This window comes from Vidua macroura, chromosome Z, assembly GCF_024509145.1.
Source record: "Vidua macroura isolate BioBank_ID:100142 chromosome Z, ASM2450914v1, whole genome shotgun sequence".
NCBI classification, from domain to species: Eukaryota; Metazoa; Chordata; class Aves; order Passeriformes; family Viduidae; genus Vidua; species Vidua macroura.
In genome coordinates this window covers 11,983,992-12,000,472 of record NC_071611.1, presented here as the reverse complement: position 1 = coordinate 12,000,472, position 16,481 = coordinate 11,983,992, and the positions used below count along the sequence as shown (strand labels likewise).

The following is a 16,481-nucleotide window of genomic DNA, read 5'->3' as shown; positions in this document are numbered from 1 at the left end:
GGGGATATTTTTCCAGTCCTATTCCAAGGTGGAGAAAGGACTGGTGAGCGGAGTTGCTCAGATGGAGCAACAGGCAGGTTTTATACTACATAGTCTAAGGCAATTGTTGAAGAAGAAAGAAATCTTGAAGATTCTCTTTTCTACTACAGTGATATAGTTAAATATATGGGATACTGTTCACATCACAAGGCAAGTATTACACAGCATGTTCTGCCTGGTTAGGAGACTTTCTTCTTTTGAACAGACTGTGTAGAAAACCAAAAATAATGTATGTAGTGTTAGCACATGGTAGGATCAAGAAAAGAAGGTTTCATGTTATACATGCAAAAATACCTGCTGGCTTAAAATACAACCATTACATTCTGCACTTTATTTCATCATCATGGCAGCTGTCAGCCTGACCTGTACTAAAATACTTTTAGTGCAAAATCTCTCTGCTATGTAGCTGGAATACAATGAGCATACCAAATCAAATTAGTACATAAGAAATGGGGCGAGGGTTGGCCTATGACTTCTAACTTTTGTCAAAACATCACATGCAGATATTCTATTGATTCCAAGTAATCTTGGAATCTGGTCAAAAAGACAAAGTTCAGATCATCTTCTAACAGAAAGTTTGTTTTGGAGTTAGTGGTTCAAAGAGTGTTTTCAGAGCTAATAAGTCCACTATTTGGTCTTTTTTTTTTTTTTTTTTTTTTTTTTTTTTTTTTTTTTTTTGTAGAATCTGTGAATGTATTTTTAGGTATTGGATTTTTTAACATATATAAAGCACAGTTCTTTAAGCTTCTCAAATAACAGTCCTTAAATAAGAAATTAACTTACACTATTATGTAAAGAACACAGACTCTTCAACCATTCTTTCCATAAATATTGCAGTCAAAGTACAAGAAAAAGAGAAATAAAACCTGGATAAAGGCACACAATTGGATTGTATAAAAGCTTCACCCTTTATTGTTCTTCATAAATAAGTACTACATATTGTTCTTCACCATAAGTACTGTGATTCCACTGAAACATAACAACCCAAATGATTAGGCTATATAAATAATTACAATTTTGGGGAGGTGGGGTGAAATCAGATTGTGTAAAAAATGTGTGATGATTGTCTATAAGCCTGAGAACCTCTCAGTACAAGGCGCTGGAATAGTATAGGAAGGCCAGAAAAACAAATACCTCAATTTGACAGATCTGGGAGATTTGCCCTCTAATATGAAGAGCTCTTGGGGATTATTCACACTTGCACTGGTGCACAGGCCAGTCCTGAGCCTTAAAGGTGACACTTTTTCTAATTGATATGAAATGTTAGTTGCTTGGATGGCGCCAGCTGAAACTGGAGCCAGTGACCTTTCGCCAAAGGGCACAATGCAGCCTCTGAGGAGTGCAGCGGGTAAAAGTGCTGCAGGGGCTGACAGCAGACCCTGTGACAAATCCACCTTCCCGCTCTCCACTGACAAGCATGGAGAGCTCTGGAAAGGGGGGTATGGAAGTAGTTTGCTAAGTAGTTCTCCCCACTGGTGGCTAGCCAGAGATGTTGTTCAAATGTGGCCTTACATATTACTGATTAGAAGATACACCCATCTCACAATGGGTAAAATGCTAAGTATGAAATGTCAGCCCACAGGCAAAACCAAACCACTGAGTACTGACCTAGCAAACATGGACAGTGTTGACTTTCCTCCTATAACCTTTACATGCTGTCAGTAGGGTGTATTAAAAATAGATGTATGCAGTCCAGGTTTCCTGTAAAGATTGAGGGCAGAATACAGACAAGGAATTACAGTAAGCAGGCAAAAATCGCTGCTGTGGATTCTGTCTGCTGAGTCATGATAACAGACCACTGAGGCACTGTAGTCCAAACTGACTACTACCAGCACTCTCAGTCTTTTAAGGGTTCAGGTCCCTGAAAGTTGTCTCCACTAGCAAAGCCTCATCAGAATTGACATTTTCAGCAGAAATTAGGCCATTCAGTCCCTGACAGAAACATCTTGCCCCCATCAGTTTGGAGAACAGATGCATAAATACAACTGTCTAAGGTTTGCCCATATGCCTCCAAATGACCTAGCATGACCTGTCAGAATGAGAGTCCTCAGGTTTTTAGCTGTCCGAGTCCTCATAGAGCACCGTGGATTTCAGCTTCCCCATACTTCTCTCTTATTTTACAAGAAGAACCACACTTAGTCAGGCCATCTGCACTGATAAATGCAAAGCTGTCAGGCAGGCAGGTTTATAGCTCATGGCACCCCTAGACATGACCTCCTAGACCACAAACTGAGTCAATATTCAGTGGCAGTTTACCCACAGCAACACCCATGTGATCCTTACTTTGAGTTTGGTGAAGGTAAGTGGGCAGTGAGAAATATCAAATATTTTCTGATTTTAATTGATTCAAAAACTGTATCCACACAATGCTGGACAGCCCATCTAGCTCCCAAGCATTAGCGAGCTCTTCCCAGCAGCATGCTCTGAATGAGCATATTAAATGTCAGTATGTTTTAGAGGGATCTTTGCACCGCCCTCCTGCTTGCACAGCAGAATCCTTTTCCATGGTAATCCCCAATCCCAAAATAACACAAAGAACATCTGGTGGAGGTTGCTAGCAATACGCAAGTTCATGTTTTCATCAAGTAAGAAGGTTAATTTTCAGCAAAGACAGCCAGCTCATCACAGCAGAATCTGTGTATGTACAAGCTGTCTACACATACTCCTTATCTCATTAAAACCCCTCCACACTAACATGTCATTTTCCATCCTTGTGTAACAGGATCTGATCGAGTGGCAACCAGCAATATTAACATCATGTGTCAGAATTAACATGCACTACTGCCCATGTTTCACAAACATTAATTCTCCATCAGAGTAAACCCAGACCAAAGAACAGTGAGCAACTTCAGCAGTGTAGACACTGGTCTAGGAAAGGTCACTTACTGTAAGAGGAGGCTGAGTCTTCTTCCCAGGACTTTTAAAAGAGGACAGTTACAAAACTGATAGTTTGTAACTTGTTTGAGAAAGGTGAGATTATTCCCCCTAGATAATGAATGCAACACAGTATTTCCTTACAGCACACGTGGCTCTTCTGTAACCACAAATGATAAATGAAAAAGAAAACATATTTTTCCATTGCTTTAATTTTTAATGCTTCCTTTAATGCAATCTTTTAATGCCTTTCATTGCACAATGCATTTGCACAAGATTTCACTTTAAAAAAATCTTATGAAAATATGGCTCATTTGCTCTTTTGCTACAGAAGTCAGACAGCTCAATCTCACAGTACTGCAGCATATTCTTTGGTTCAGCTGTAAGACATTTTATCCCCTGTGCACAGTGAATTCCGCAAGCTTTGTTTACTTAGCTGAATGTTTCTTGACTATCTCAAGGTACTCCTTCACATCATCAGGAGATCCCAAGACAACAGGCACTCTTTGGTGGATATCCTCAGGCACTATATCTAGTACAGCTTGATGACCAGTTGTAGCTATGCCCCCAGCCTTCTCAATAACAAAAGCCATAGGATTGCATTCGTAGAGCAGTCTCAGCTAGAAGACAAAGTCAAAATGGCAGAAATCAGGCCAGGCAATGCCAAAAAACATGACATATAAATATATTTGGCATATGATTTTAAACCAATCAATATTCTAAGTACTCTTTATTTCATATAAAAATTGACTCAACAATGAAGTTGTGTGGATTTTTCTTTTAAAAACACAGTGAATGCTGGATTTTCCCCAATCTCAGTGCTTTCTCCATATCCCATGTTGGCATTGTGCTATCTACGAAGAGATAAAGCTTGTATGTTAAGACACAACTGTTAATGATGCAGACCGCATAGGACTGTGTGAAAATAAAGAAAAACATGAGCTCTGAGCTTGCCACTAGGTTTCTCTAATAAATAACTGTATCTTATCTGCAACCTGAGGCAATATTTTACGGACAATTACAAAAGAGATCAAAGGTCTTTGCTGAATAAACAATCCCCTTGTCAGCCTGTAAGTGCGTGATCTTCCCTGATTGACCATTGTCCTGGCAGATGCAGCCAGGCAGAGTTCCTCCAGATGAAGTCCTGTTACTATGCACAAGATGCAGATGGTTTTCTCTTCTCCCAATGGATTGACTACATTTAGGCTTCTTACAAACTAGCTTGTGCTAGAAATCTCAAGGTAATGTGGATTCTTTGCTTTGTAATGTTCTATTCTGTTGGGACCAGACTCACCAGTTTTGGCTGATATGCCTGTTTAAGCAGCCCACCCCCGGTATGTTCCACAAGCTGGATATATTTGCAGACAAAGAGAAGTCACTACAGTTGAAACAGGTGAGTAGCAGCCCTAGAATAGGTGTCTGACAACAGGCTGCTGTCACTTGCGACAGCATGCAAGGGATGGCTGTATCCCCCCACACAGGCTACCAAATTACAAAACACAGGCTCTGTAATCAAAATATTGATCTTGATAGTGAAATGCCTACATAATACAATATTTTCTATCACTGGGTTTATTCAGGCTTACCTTTCCTTTGGGACTTTTGGAGTTAGCAGGATACAGAAAGATTCCTCCATACACCAGTGTGCGATGCACGTCTGCCACCATAGATCCCACATACCTCCCACCATACGGTGAACTGCCATCCTACAGAAAAACATTCCAATAAAAGTAACTGTACAGGACATCAGGTTAACCTCCCCCACATGTCCCTTTAGCAGTCCTAACATCTTTCATCTCCATATCGTGCTCCATTGATAAAGTAGTTTTGCAGGGTATGTCAGTATCCTCTTCATTTTCTAACTAGGAAAATCCAAGGAAAATGAGTAACAGAAGACTTCAGCATAGATGAGCAGTAGTGCCAAAACCAGAAAATGTATCCCAGCTCTTCACTGGCTCTAACACTTGGAAAACACTGCATTTCCAGTAATTGATACTGGGCCTTGTCTTTTCTAGCCGAAAAAGAATTGAAGAGCAAAAGAAGTGATCTTTCCTACTTCTTCCAACCATTTTTGCCAGCTTCTGCAATTTTTTTTGTTAAGAAAAAGTTAGTACTTGACTTCTGATGTTATTTCCTTATTCTGCTCCCTGGAGTTCATTTTAATATCTACATAAACAACAACTTAAGCCTGGAAAGATGAATGATGAAAACATCAATCTTCTTTCAAAGCAAGATAAGGAAGTCAGGAAGGGACACCAACACTTAACAATAGTAGGTGTTCACATATCATTGTCAGTGTAATAACTCCAGTGATGAAATATGTAAGGCATGAGAACCTTTTATGGGCACTTCTTGGAGCTTTGGGCCTCCTGACACTAGGAAGTTGCACAAACACAAAGCAGGCATCGAAACTACACTAGATTTTCAAAAGATTGGTGCTCCTAGGACACAGCTCGTGTTACCACTGACAATGACCCACTGCCATCTCCACGCCGCTCTCCAGCCACTCAGATGTTGCAGTGAGGAAGCAGCAATACAACACATGTTGATCAAATTTCTTCATCACCAGACAAGATTTCCTCTCTACTTGATTAGCAAATGCCCAGTTTTGCCTTTAGCACCATTACTCAGGTCCTCAGTCAGGAAAAAAGAGTCAAACAAAGAAAAAAGGAAGAAAGTAAAAAAATGCAAAAGAGGTGCAGTGCAGTATTTGAGAATGCTGAAATATTTGATCTTATCAACTGCTGCTCGCATTAGCAATTGTACATCAAATTATATTTTAAATAGACAGGAGAGGAAAACAAGCCCTGAATAGTTCATGAGATTGATCATGAGTGTTGATCATGAGTGATTGATCATGAATGTTGTTTGTCATCAGAACGTTTCTCTGAAACAGGATCTTTTACCTCAGGGAATTTCTTCTTTTTGAGATACTCTGTGATGGCAGGATCAAAATATTTAGCATAGCCTTCATTGAGACTGTAGATATTTCCCTTCTTTTTGATTTTCACATCTCTTTCCACCAAAATGAATTCTCCAATTGCCTAACAATAAGAAAGAAAAAATATCTGTTAACATTAATTGCTCACTTATTTGCCAATCAAGGCAAAACCCAATAATACACAATTTAAATACAATTTAAATTTAATAAAAACTTACTACCACTGTCAATTTTTAAAATAATTCTGTACCTACAAAAAAGTCTTTGCAGTCTACATGCAAGGTATTTTGTTTATACATAAAACACAGACAGAGCAGGAATCCTGTCATCATGCAAGCTTCCTCATACTACCATTCCAAGCATGCTCTATTTTCTATGCCCAAAAAATGCTATTTGCAAATTTGTTTATCTCTCCATTGCTAGACGTAGAGCAATATAAGTTTCAGAACTCTAGGGAGTTTGGAAACTGAGAGTGCTGGCTGAACCAATGCATAAACATCTTCAAATAGCTGCAGATACTCCAGTTCTCTTTTGCTTGGGCTAACTGGAAGCGTGTGACCAAGTGCTGCCTGTTTAGTTTTCTCTAAAGTAAATTTCCAAGTTAGTATTAACAGTAAACAAAATAACATGCATGCATGCTCAAAGTTAAATCTGTTGCTTGAATAAAGTCAAAAATACATGCATCTATTTAAGCTGCTACTAAACAGAGTGTACCAAGTTATATTTCCTGCAGCTTGATCACTGCAGGTTATAAAAACTTAAAACTGGCAGGAGTCACCCTGACTGATCACAAAATAACAGGCTACTAAAGCAAACTACTTTTTGCTATGATCAACATGACTTTTGTTTTAAAGCTCATGGCAAATGCATGCTAGAACATCACATCACCCACACACATCACTTACTCTTTTACACATCATGGTGGGATCTCAAAATACAGAAGAAGGTTAAATATTTATGTTCCTCTGGTTTACTAAGGTCCTAGCATTAAGGAGAAGACAAATAAGATTTAAAGGGTATTTTGTACTGGAGAGAACTGCTCATTTTAAGTATCACATGATTGCACATGCTGCAGACGCAGCTGTCTTCCTGTTGTTCAGTCACTGCATCAGGCAGGTGGAATACAAGTCTCTTGACATTATTGCTGGTAAGTTATAAGAACAAGTATATTGGTACTTCATTCCTTCATGCTACCTCGAAAACTGCTCCTTTGGTTGATTTTCCCGAGGACAAACAGTTCTTATACACAGTACCTGGCAATCCATAATACAGAAACAAAGAAACAGAGTATATTCTCACCGGATCCAGCATGAAACAGTTGACACCTCCCACAGAAGTTGCCAGTACCAACATGGTGGCACTCCCATAGAGTGCATAACCAGCTGCCACGAGATTACGTCCAGGCTGTAAAGCATCTTTCCCGGAAGGTTCATTAGGGGACACCTAGAACAAGAAAGAGTATAGTCAATTTTATTTCATTTCTACTGCTGGTACATGATGGGACTCTGGGATAGGGACAGTCTTCTGCTCCATATCCATGCCATGTGGTGACACAAATGTTTCCATGATCCCCAACTAAGATTCCTACTGGATGCACTAACACAAATTATATACAGGATACAAACACATTGATCTAGAAATGCAATTCTAACTAAGCCTAGCAGGAATGCAGGAAGCAGGAAAGGATTAAGGAGATAATAAAGAGCTATGCTCCTCCTTGTAAGTAATGATGAACATAGCTCAGAGGAAAACTCAGAGGCACAGTTGAAAAGAAATGAAACATGACTCACAGAGTTCAAAGCTCATCAAATGCACTTGGAATTTTTTTTTTTGTTTTCTTTTCCTTCACACAAAAATGAAGTTGAAAATAGCTACTTTGGGATATATGACAACGTACAAAAGATGATTAAAATGGACAGTTGGGCGTGTTTTATCTGATTTGCTTTTTCCCGTATGTTGTGACCTGTAAGTCTGGTATTTCAACCTCCTTCAGAGAGTGTTTCTGCCTTTCAGAGTGAATTAGACACTTCAAATGCATATGACATGTTTCAGCTCTGGTTTGTTTTTGAAGCCTGTCCTCAGGCCAACAGAACTATTAGTACAGACAACAAGAAAACCTGAAAGCACATTCCCCAAGTAGATGACAACCACGTGGTATTTTGCCTCAACACAAATATTCATGAAACCTAAGACATGATCTTTTCCAAGGGGTAATTTCATTAGCTGGCAAATTAAATATCAGCTAGGTTTCCATGTACACATAGGTTCTTCTTCTTCTTCTTCTTCTAAGAGACTAATTCAAATCCTGACTAATTCAAATTCAAATCCATGTGTCTGTGAAATACTAGATTTAACTTAAAGCTGGCCTTGAGTCTCTTTCACAAACAGGTTTAGTTAGATTTTATTGTCTTCCCATGCAATTTTATTTCACCAAAAGCTGCACAATAATATTTTTTCCTATTCTATATGAAAGAATTTTACCTTTTTATAAATTGCAAAGATGGTCCCAATGGAAACAAGACAGTCAATGTTTGACGAACCATCTAGAGGGTCTATGCAGACGATGTATTTACCCTAAAAAACACAAAAAAGAGAACTTCTACTTCCTCTAAATAAAAACATTTCAGTAGGTAAATTTTCTCAGAGATTTACACAGCAATATAAGCTAAAGCACATTTATCGATTGTGAAGGAACCAAATTCAAATGTCAGCAATCCTTTGACCCCAATTTCAACCCTTGAACACAACTGTGATTTGTGCCAAACCAGAAGCTGAGAAATCTTTAAAGTACATAGCAGTTGATAACACAGGAAAAGTGAAGTTTTCTCATATACTTTTTAATATGAGGAAAAAAAGGGGAATACTTTTATTGGTTTAGTTTCTTCTGTGTAATTGAAGTCAATCCTCTCATATCCACCATCTAGGCTAGGCTTTACTTTCTCTTTGGTTACAAAATATCTTTCTGAATAGTAAGGAGAAAAAACAAAATTAAGATAAGCCTTTTTCATGTACAGCTAAAAACTGTTATTTTACCTCTACCTACAGAGGTATAAAAAAGCTCTTTAATGGCTGCCATGCCTAAAATATAAATTTTCCTTTATCTGTGCTCTGAAATGGTCAGGTACTGATCTTACCCTGGTTTTGGGGGATTAAAAAGAAGTCTCTACCTTATTGCTGGATTAAGGAATGCTGTACATATAGGAAATTGACAGTACAGGAGAAAAGCTGAATTAACTGTACCTTTTAAAATTTTTGTTCCCCCGTCATTTTATTCATAGTTGTCTTAATAATAGTGTGTAACAGCAGTGTTGGTTTTTCATTTGATTTTATCCTGCATGTCAGGAACTTAAATTTAAGTTCAGCAATGCTCTACTCTGCAAGTAGGAATTCCTGGTATGCATTGATAAAAACAGTGTATTGGCTCACATTTAGTTTAGAAAAGCATTAATACTCAGACTCCCTCAGTGATATTTGAGAATATTTGTTCAGATCTAAGGAAATCCAATGTCTAGAAAATCAATTTTGAAGATTTCTCAACAGGGAGAGAAAGAATTGCTTAAACAAAACAATTCTCATTATACTTCATAAATTATGTTTTTCCTGTTTGTTTTTACTAAATTTTTACTCAGATTTTTACATGATCAGACCAAAATATTAGCTGGGAAATAGAAACTATCCCACAACAAGCGCATGCAGGCTTGTGAATATAAATGATAATAATAAATGTAAAAAATGCTTTTGTTTCATTGTTGCTAAGTCTTTCATAGGCTTCAAGGAGAATTTTCGTGATTTAAAGACCTCGAGATTTGACCTGCAGAGAACAGCTGGTCAGTGTCCCACTCAAAAAGTAACACTTCAAAAGGGCTTGACTGACTCAGAGCATAGTTCTAGAGATCAGATAGGGATGGATGAAATGCTTTCCCCAAAATAAGGAAAAGGTGGGAGAAAAAGAAGGTGGGGAGGAACAACACATTAAAAATAAATAAAACCAACAAACATTAGTCTGGAGAGTAGAAATGACAGAAAGAACAAATATTGAGTAACACTCTCTCCACACATCATCTCCACCTTCATTTGCCAGTTTAGGAGAGTACCCGTTTTCTGAAACTTTTAGTTCAGTTTTACTTCTTTAGATGTGGAACAGTAGACCTGTACAGGCTGATCTGAAATCAAGCAGGGAGAACTTTTGAAGTTACTAACCTGTTTTTCAGTTTCCACTATCACAGCATCTTTGTTTTCTTCGGACACGATAACACATGTACTGAAGGATGACTTGAGCATGTTAATCACCAGGTCATTGGAAAGAATATCCAGCTTTTTTACTTGATCTCCAGTCACATTGGTAGACCCAGCAATTCCATAGCTAGAGCAATTGCAAAAGAGAGCATTTCATGAGAACAGACCACTGCATCTTCTGAAGGGTTCTGTTTCTTACACCTGTAAACCTCCTGTAAACATACTGCACTTTCAAATGACATCACAGCTCTTTAAACCTGTTTTATATTTACTGGCTGGTAAATTCTTTCTGAGACATGTTACCATTAGCTGTGTTTGCATATCTAGAAGTTGCTGGGAAATACAAAACAAGGAATCACTTTTCAGTTTTTTGTAAACTATAGTTAAACACAGCCAGACCAGGCTGTGAAGGTTGAGTTACAACTGTGCTTTTTAATGATCTGTTAAAACCTACATATTATTCCGTAATTATAGGCTCTGCATACCCTAAAAGCTAGGAATTCATTAGAATATTTTATGTTTTAAAAACATATGAATCTATACTTTAAAAATATGAATATACATGTGAATCTGACCACACTAGTTATGCTATATCCTCTGTGTGTAATATACTCCTGATTAGCAATATGATGTGCAAATTGCAGCAGAAAAAGTCTGTTTACAGATAAATCAACCTATTAATGATTTAATGTTTTCAGTTTTGATTTGAAGTAGTAAATGTCTCCTTGGGAAAAGAACTGAGAAATACAAATAAAAAATGCAAATAAAATGCTGCAAGGTAATCAGAATCAAACCATCTGGCATACTGAAATATCAGGAGACCTTATGGTAGGTGATCCTGTAAGCACACAAAACAGAGAAAGGGGAAATTCAGCTCTTAGAAGGGGAAAACAATAGCCAGCTTGGCACACATTCAGATGACTCTTAGGTCTTTCAGCTACAGTTCATTGATTAGGCTGAACACTGGTATTTCAGGTATTATGTAATAACATTGAACACATTATTTAGCAATGCATTTCTTCAGTTTTATGCATGAGACAAAGAAAAAGACCTGGCATAGTTCTGTCTTCCTCCACTTCTGCTACAGTGACTTGAATATTTTTCTGCAACAGTGAAAGTGCTTTTAGCAAAAAAGTATTTGGAACACCATGCTTATGAGTGGAGGCACAGCAGCAGAACAGCTTCTGTACCTCATCTTTTGGGGACTCCTGGGAGGAGAAGACGTGTCAGGCGTGGAGCCTGCAGCTGGGAAGGCAGAACAGTCTTCCACATCTGTTCTGCACCTCCCATGCTGAGCAGCACTAGGCACATAGTTGAGTCTGAGGATGGTCCAAAGAAATGGACTGCAGTGATGCTTACTTGTTCGCATTCCTGGACAGCAAAGCAAAATCTCACCACTGCTTATAAAATGCAGTTCCACAGCAGGAACTGTTCAAGGAGGCTTAGGAGTCCAAAGCCTGCTACCCTAGCAGTGATGGAGAGTTAAAACCACTGTGCAGGGGATCATAAGGCAAGTCTATGAGCACAGATACCAAACCTGTGGGTGGCTGCCAACAGACACACATGTAAGACACTAAAGGAATAGGGCCCTAAGCTTACAAATCAGATTACAGCTGGAACACCCTAGTCTCTATTGATAGATATAGGAGGTATATGAAAGGGCTAGCACAACACAATTAAAAATTACCACAGTTACCTGCAGTCTGAAGTCAAAACAGAAAAATGGCTTATACATACATAAAGTGGAGGATTTTTGCCTTTTTTCTTAATATATTTTCCTCTGCATGGCTTGTAGAGGCAAATTAATTTTCTCTTTACAGCATTTTCCATTAAGTAATTAAATAGTCCATGTCTAAAACCTTGACCAGCACATTTCAAGAGTTCCAAATTCCTTCTGATGCATCTCCAGAACAACATCCTTCTGACTGGCTGACTACAGACACTACCGTTCCTAACCAGTGCACTTTCTAAAATCCTTAGATATCCAATGTTTCATAAAGAAACTCTAGTTGCTATGATGCACTATGAAAAAAAAAAAAAAAAAAACAACACTCTGAATTTGATTTGTCACCTCAAAGAATAAAATTATGCATTGATATTAAGCAATATGCAATGAGCTATAATTCAGCCTTATTTTGCTAGGCTTTGTCTTTCGGTATATTTGGGCTTATGGCTCCAGGTGCCCACACCTGCTGAAAGTATTAATGAAGTTCTACTATCAGCAGACATTTCTCAAAGACTAGGCAGCTTACACGGTTGACAAGTCATAGGACCTGTGTCACTTGGAAATCAAGATACTAAAGGAGTTACTTCCAGCTCTGTGCAAGAGGATGGGTTGATGTAACCCTACTCACAGGCTTTTCTTGGTGAAAGAAATATCCATTCCCATCCTCATCCCGATACCCACCACCCCGGAGGCAGCAGGATGCCCCGGACCCGCGGGGATGCGGAAAGGTGAGGGGCGCATCCCGGGACTCACAGGTTGGCAATGCCCGCTTTACGGACAGCGGTGGAGATGGCTTTGATGGCCGTGCAGAGGGAGTTGAGGAGCTGCGTGAACTCCCCGGAGCCCTTCGCCCGCCTGCCTTCCTCCATCACGAAGCGGGTCATGGTGATGACATTGGTGTCGAAGGTGGAGCGGTCCGTCATGGTGGCGGCGGTGCGAGTGAGGCCGCGGCGGCCAGCACGGCCACTTGCCTCTGCGGGGCGGGGCGGACCAGGGCGGGCAGGGCCGGCCCCGCCACCGCCGGGCAGCGGGAAGGCGGCGGCAAGGCTGACAGTGAGGAAAGCGGTCCCTCCCACCGACGTTCTGAAATATCCGCGGCGGGGAATCCCCGCCGCACCTTTTTTTTTTTTTTTTTTTAATTTATTTTAAGCCAAATCTTGTCTCATACATTGTGCGGGGAAAGACGACAGAAGGATGCTTTGGGCACTCGTTATGTGAACGGCACGGAGTCGATCGACACATGGGTGCTGGTAGTTCTTATTGTTTGCAGAGTTCACACTTCAATGCTAACGGTCCTGAAATTGTGCTCCAAAATTCAGAAGTCAGCTTCCTTTCACCACTTGATTGCAACACTCTGTGTGTGTCATTGTAGATTATAACAAACTGTGCACAACCTACAGAGCAAGGTCAGTAACTTCTGCTGCACAGGAATGCTCTCATCCTGACTCTTCAGTACAGGAAAACCACATATTCAGTAACCGATTCCATCAAGTATTAACTTACTCAGTTTACAGAGGTCATGTTAACCCCACGTGTCCCAGCCTTAACCAACACCATAAAAAAGCTGCAAGGAAACAGCCCCTGACAGCTGGACCCAATAAGACTTTTATAACAAACTCTCCAAACCTTTTCAATAGAAAGACATAGGTTGAGTCCCACTTCAAAAGCTAGAAGTTAACGCACCTCACACAAATACTGCTGCAAGGTAATCTGGACCTGCCTGAATCTCATTTCTTTTGGTTCTAGCCTTTCTGATTTTGCAGCAAAATCAAGTTTTGCTGCTTATGTTTGATCAGAAAAATCCAAGCACTAGTAAAGGAAACCAGGTTTGCCCAACACCTGACCCTAGATATACCCTTTCACACAATAATTTGACAAACACAAACCTGAATATGAGTGAACTACTCAAAATTTTGTTCTAGCTATTATTTTATATTCCTATTATCTAAGAAGATGAATATTAAAAAAAATTATTCTCAGCAGAATACATTCATGAGTTGAATAAGCACAGTCTCAAATATCTAAGTTGAAACCACAAATTGAAATAATTCTGAATGGTGTCAAACACAGGGTGAAAGTCTTTTACGAGACACACATCTTTGCATATATGTACATTCTATCTTCATGCAAAGTACATTGCGTATCTATGCATTAAATACTTGGAAGGTATGCATAAATGTCTTCTCCTAAAATTGTAAACAACTCTGACCTAATTTACCCATGCCCAGTATTACAGACACTCCTGAAGGTATTAGATATGAGTAGTAGTGCTCTTCTGAACAAGATATTTCAGTCTTTGGCAAGTGGTCAACAGGCCAGTGTCATAAAAATGTTCTTTTAGAGACAGGTGGTTTGGGAAAATTTACAAAACGTGGAAGTTAGCTCATTTGTTAAGGGTAAGCAATTCTTTACAAACAACTAGAGCAGCTACTGCAATCTCAGCAGTAGAGAACAACAAACCATAAAGACCCAATAACATTTTGGATGTCTGCGCTGCAACTGGGTAGCAGTAAGTAGGCAGAACAACCTGGGGATACATGACTTACAGTAACAAACCACAAAGTCTCTGATTAGGGACAATTTCCCTTAAATGTGAAGACTCTAACAAATACATTGATAATCTGCAGGAAGAGCTGCACTTCAGTATAAAACAGTCAAAATCAGCTCAAGATATACCTAAGGTTTTGGTATCTATGCCTGAGGGTAACTAACGTCTTCTATCTTACAGGGAAGATATACTGTCCTTGACTTGATGAAGAGATTTTATCTCTGAACTTTTGGGGTTTGTAAGATGAGTAGGAGATGAGTTTTACTCCTCCATTCCCACTATGGAAGACAGGTAGAAACAAGTATTGTGAACTGAAATTGCAATCATCTGAAAGGTTACTGGTTTCATACAAGTCCATCCAAATGTGCATTTTCTATTGCAGAGAAAGAGATTTAGCATGTCCTTAATCTTCTGTATTTGAGGCAACTCAATGGAACATTGAGATTAATCCACCTCCACACGCCTCACCTCAGAATGTATGCATACATTGGTCATTTCTGGAATTCCACTATTAGTATAGAAACCTGACATGACATTAATTAATTAATTCATATCAAATGGTCAAGGGTAGACAAGCCATGCAGCCCTACAGCAACCATGCTGTTTGGTAACTATAAATCAGTGTAAGATTAAAAGTAGGCTTTACATGTTGTGAACCTTTCGCTTTGGAAAACAGTAGTTAAACATTTATTGAAATGAATCTGTGGATTTGAGAAGGTCAGTCAGTACTGGTTGACTAAACATTGCTGTAACAGCTCACTTCTGTACAGAAGAAAACAGGGACTTGTTTGCGCAGGGATGACGTCAAGTAGACATGGTTCACAGCAGTTTTAGAACTCTAAGATTACAAATCCATGTAACTACTTTGAATTATCTTGAAAATAAGACAAACACTGAGAAATCCTTCATTATAAAGGTTGCCTCTTGTAGGTTCAAATGCCAGACAAAAAGACAATAGGAGTTAAACTCTTTCACAGAGGACTTTTTTTGTCCCCCGAAGTAAGAGTGTCCATGTGGGAAAAACACCTTAAGATTCCACTTTTGCTGAGGAAGAATTTCCTTTGTGCAGGATTTTCACAACTGCAGAAGTTTTGTGCTGGTTGGGGAGACAGAAGGTAAGATCAGACAAGTTACATGGAGATAATTTGCAAGGCAACGTCACTCCACCACTGCAGATGCTCTCTGCCATGCGATGCCATGATGATTAGGGCCGGAGCAGCTTCGAGGGGATGAATGAGGCAGATCCTGGCTGCTGCAAGAGATGGATCAGGGTGAAAAGGGGAACTGCACATGTGAAATCAGGAAGATTTCTAGATGTACAATCAATCTTCTGTCTTCTTTGCTGCAGAAAGTGCTTCATTTCACCTATGTGGATTTCCTGTGTGAGAAAGGGTCCACACATAGGCAATAGAACATTGATTTACAACTGTGATAGGAAAGCACTTCACCTCTCTGGACACAGGTAAAATATAACAAGTGGCATAAACTGAAGTTTAAACATAGGTAATTAGGAGTACAAATTGGGTAAAAGATAATTTCTTTGTGTATTAGATGTAAAAGGGGTTTCATTTGATATTATGTATCATTGTAGTACAACTGATTAAGAAGCAGAGATGAACTATAAGGTTGATATTAATGAATGTGAAGGGATTTTCTCGTGCCTGGTGCCCTCTTGTGGGAATGGGAACACTGTCAGCATTTCAGTGTGAGACCAGCCCATGTGAGAGTACCATTGCAGTTTTCTGGAGGGGGACAAAGCACTTAATGTGCAGGCAGTAGATCCTGGAAAGGAAGTCTATATGCCTCTGAAATACAAATATGAACTGAACTTGAACCACGAGGTTTATATCTCTGTATTTTTTACTTATTCACAAGATTCTACCAGGCAAGTAAAACAAGATATTAAATGTAAGTTATTGCATTTGCTACAATTTCTCACTTTGTAAAATGTATAAACTAAAAGTATTTTAAGTAATCACACCAAGTCTATGTAAAGAAAAAAATAAATTTAACCCCCCCCAAAAACCCAACAAAAATAACAAAACCCAAAACCAAACCAAAAAACCTTCAAACCCCTCCCCCCCAAAAAAACCCCAACCAAAAAAAAAAACAAAACA

The 16,481-nt window shown here is 39.1% G+C and overlaps 1 protein-coding gene across 1 annotated transcript; it reads right to left on the bottom strand.

The window, feature by feature from the left end:
- Nucleotides 1–3,107: 3,107 nt before the first annotated feature.
- LOC128822459 (fructose-1,6-bisphosphatase 1-like) lies at nucleotides 3,108–12,797 on the bottom strand. Its single transcript, XM_054004183.1, has 7 exons — nucleotides 12,570–12,797; nucleotides 10,055–10,217; nucleotides 8,336–8,428; nucleotides 7,154–7,297; nucleotides 5,820–5,957; nucleotides 4,500–4,619; nucleotides 3,108–3,533 (listed from the first exon to the last, which is right to left on the bottom strand). Exons 1-7 carry the CDS (start codon nucleotides 12,737–12,739, stop codon nucleotides 3,342–3,344), a joined length of 1,020 nt encoding a protein of 339 aa, XP_053860158.1. The 5' UTR covers nucleotides 12,740–12,797; the 3' UTR covers nucleotides 3,108–3,341.
- Nucleotides 12,798–16,481: the final 3,684 nt, after the last annotated feature.

What these genes read in the sequence shown, in the direction of transcription:
- LOC128822459 (XM_054004183.1), bottom strand. Translation starts at nt 12,739, where the DNA reads ATGACGGACCGCTCCACCTTCGACACCAATGTCATCACCATGACCCGC. An exon ending in TAGTGGAAACTGAAAAACAG is followed by an intron (nt 8,429 to 10,054) that starts GTTAGTAACTTC and finishes TGTGTTTTTTAG; the next exon opens with GGTAAATACATCGTCTGCAT. An exon ending in ACTGTTTCATGCTGGATCCG is followed by an intron (nt 5,958 to 7,153) that starts GTGAGAATATAC and finishes TCTTATTGTTAG; the next exon opens with GCAATTGGAGAATTCATTTT.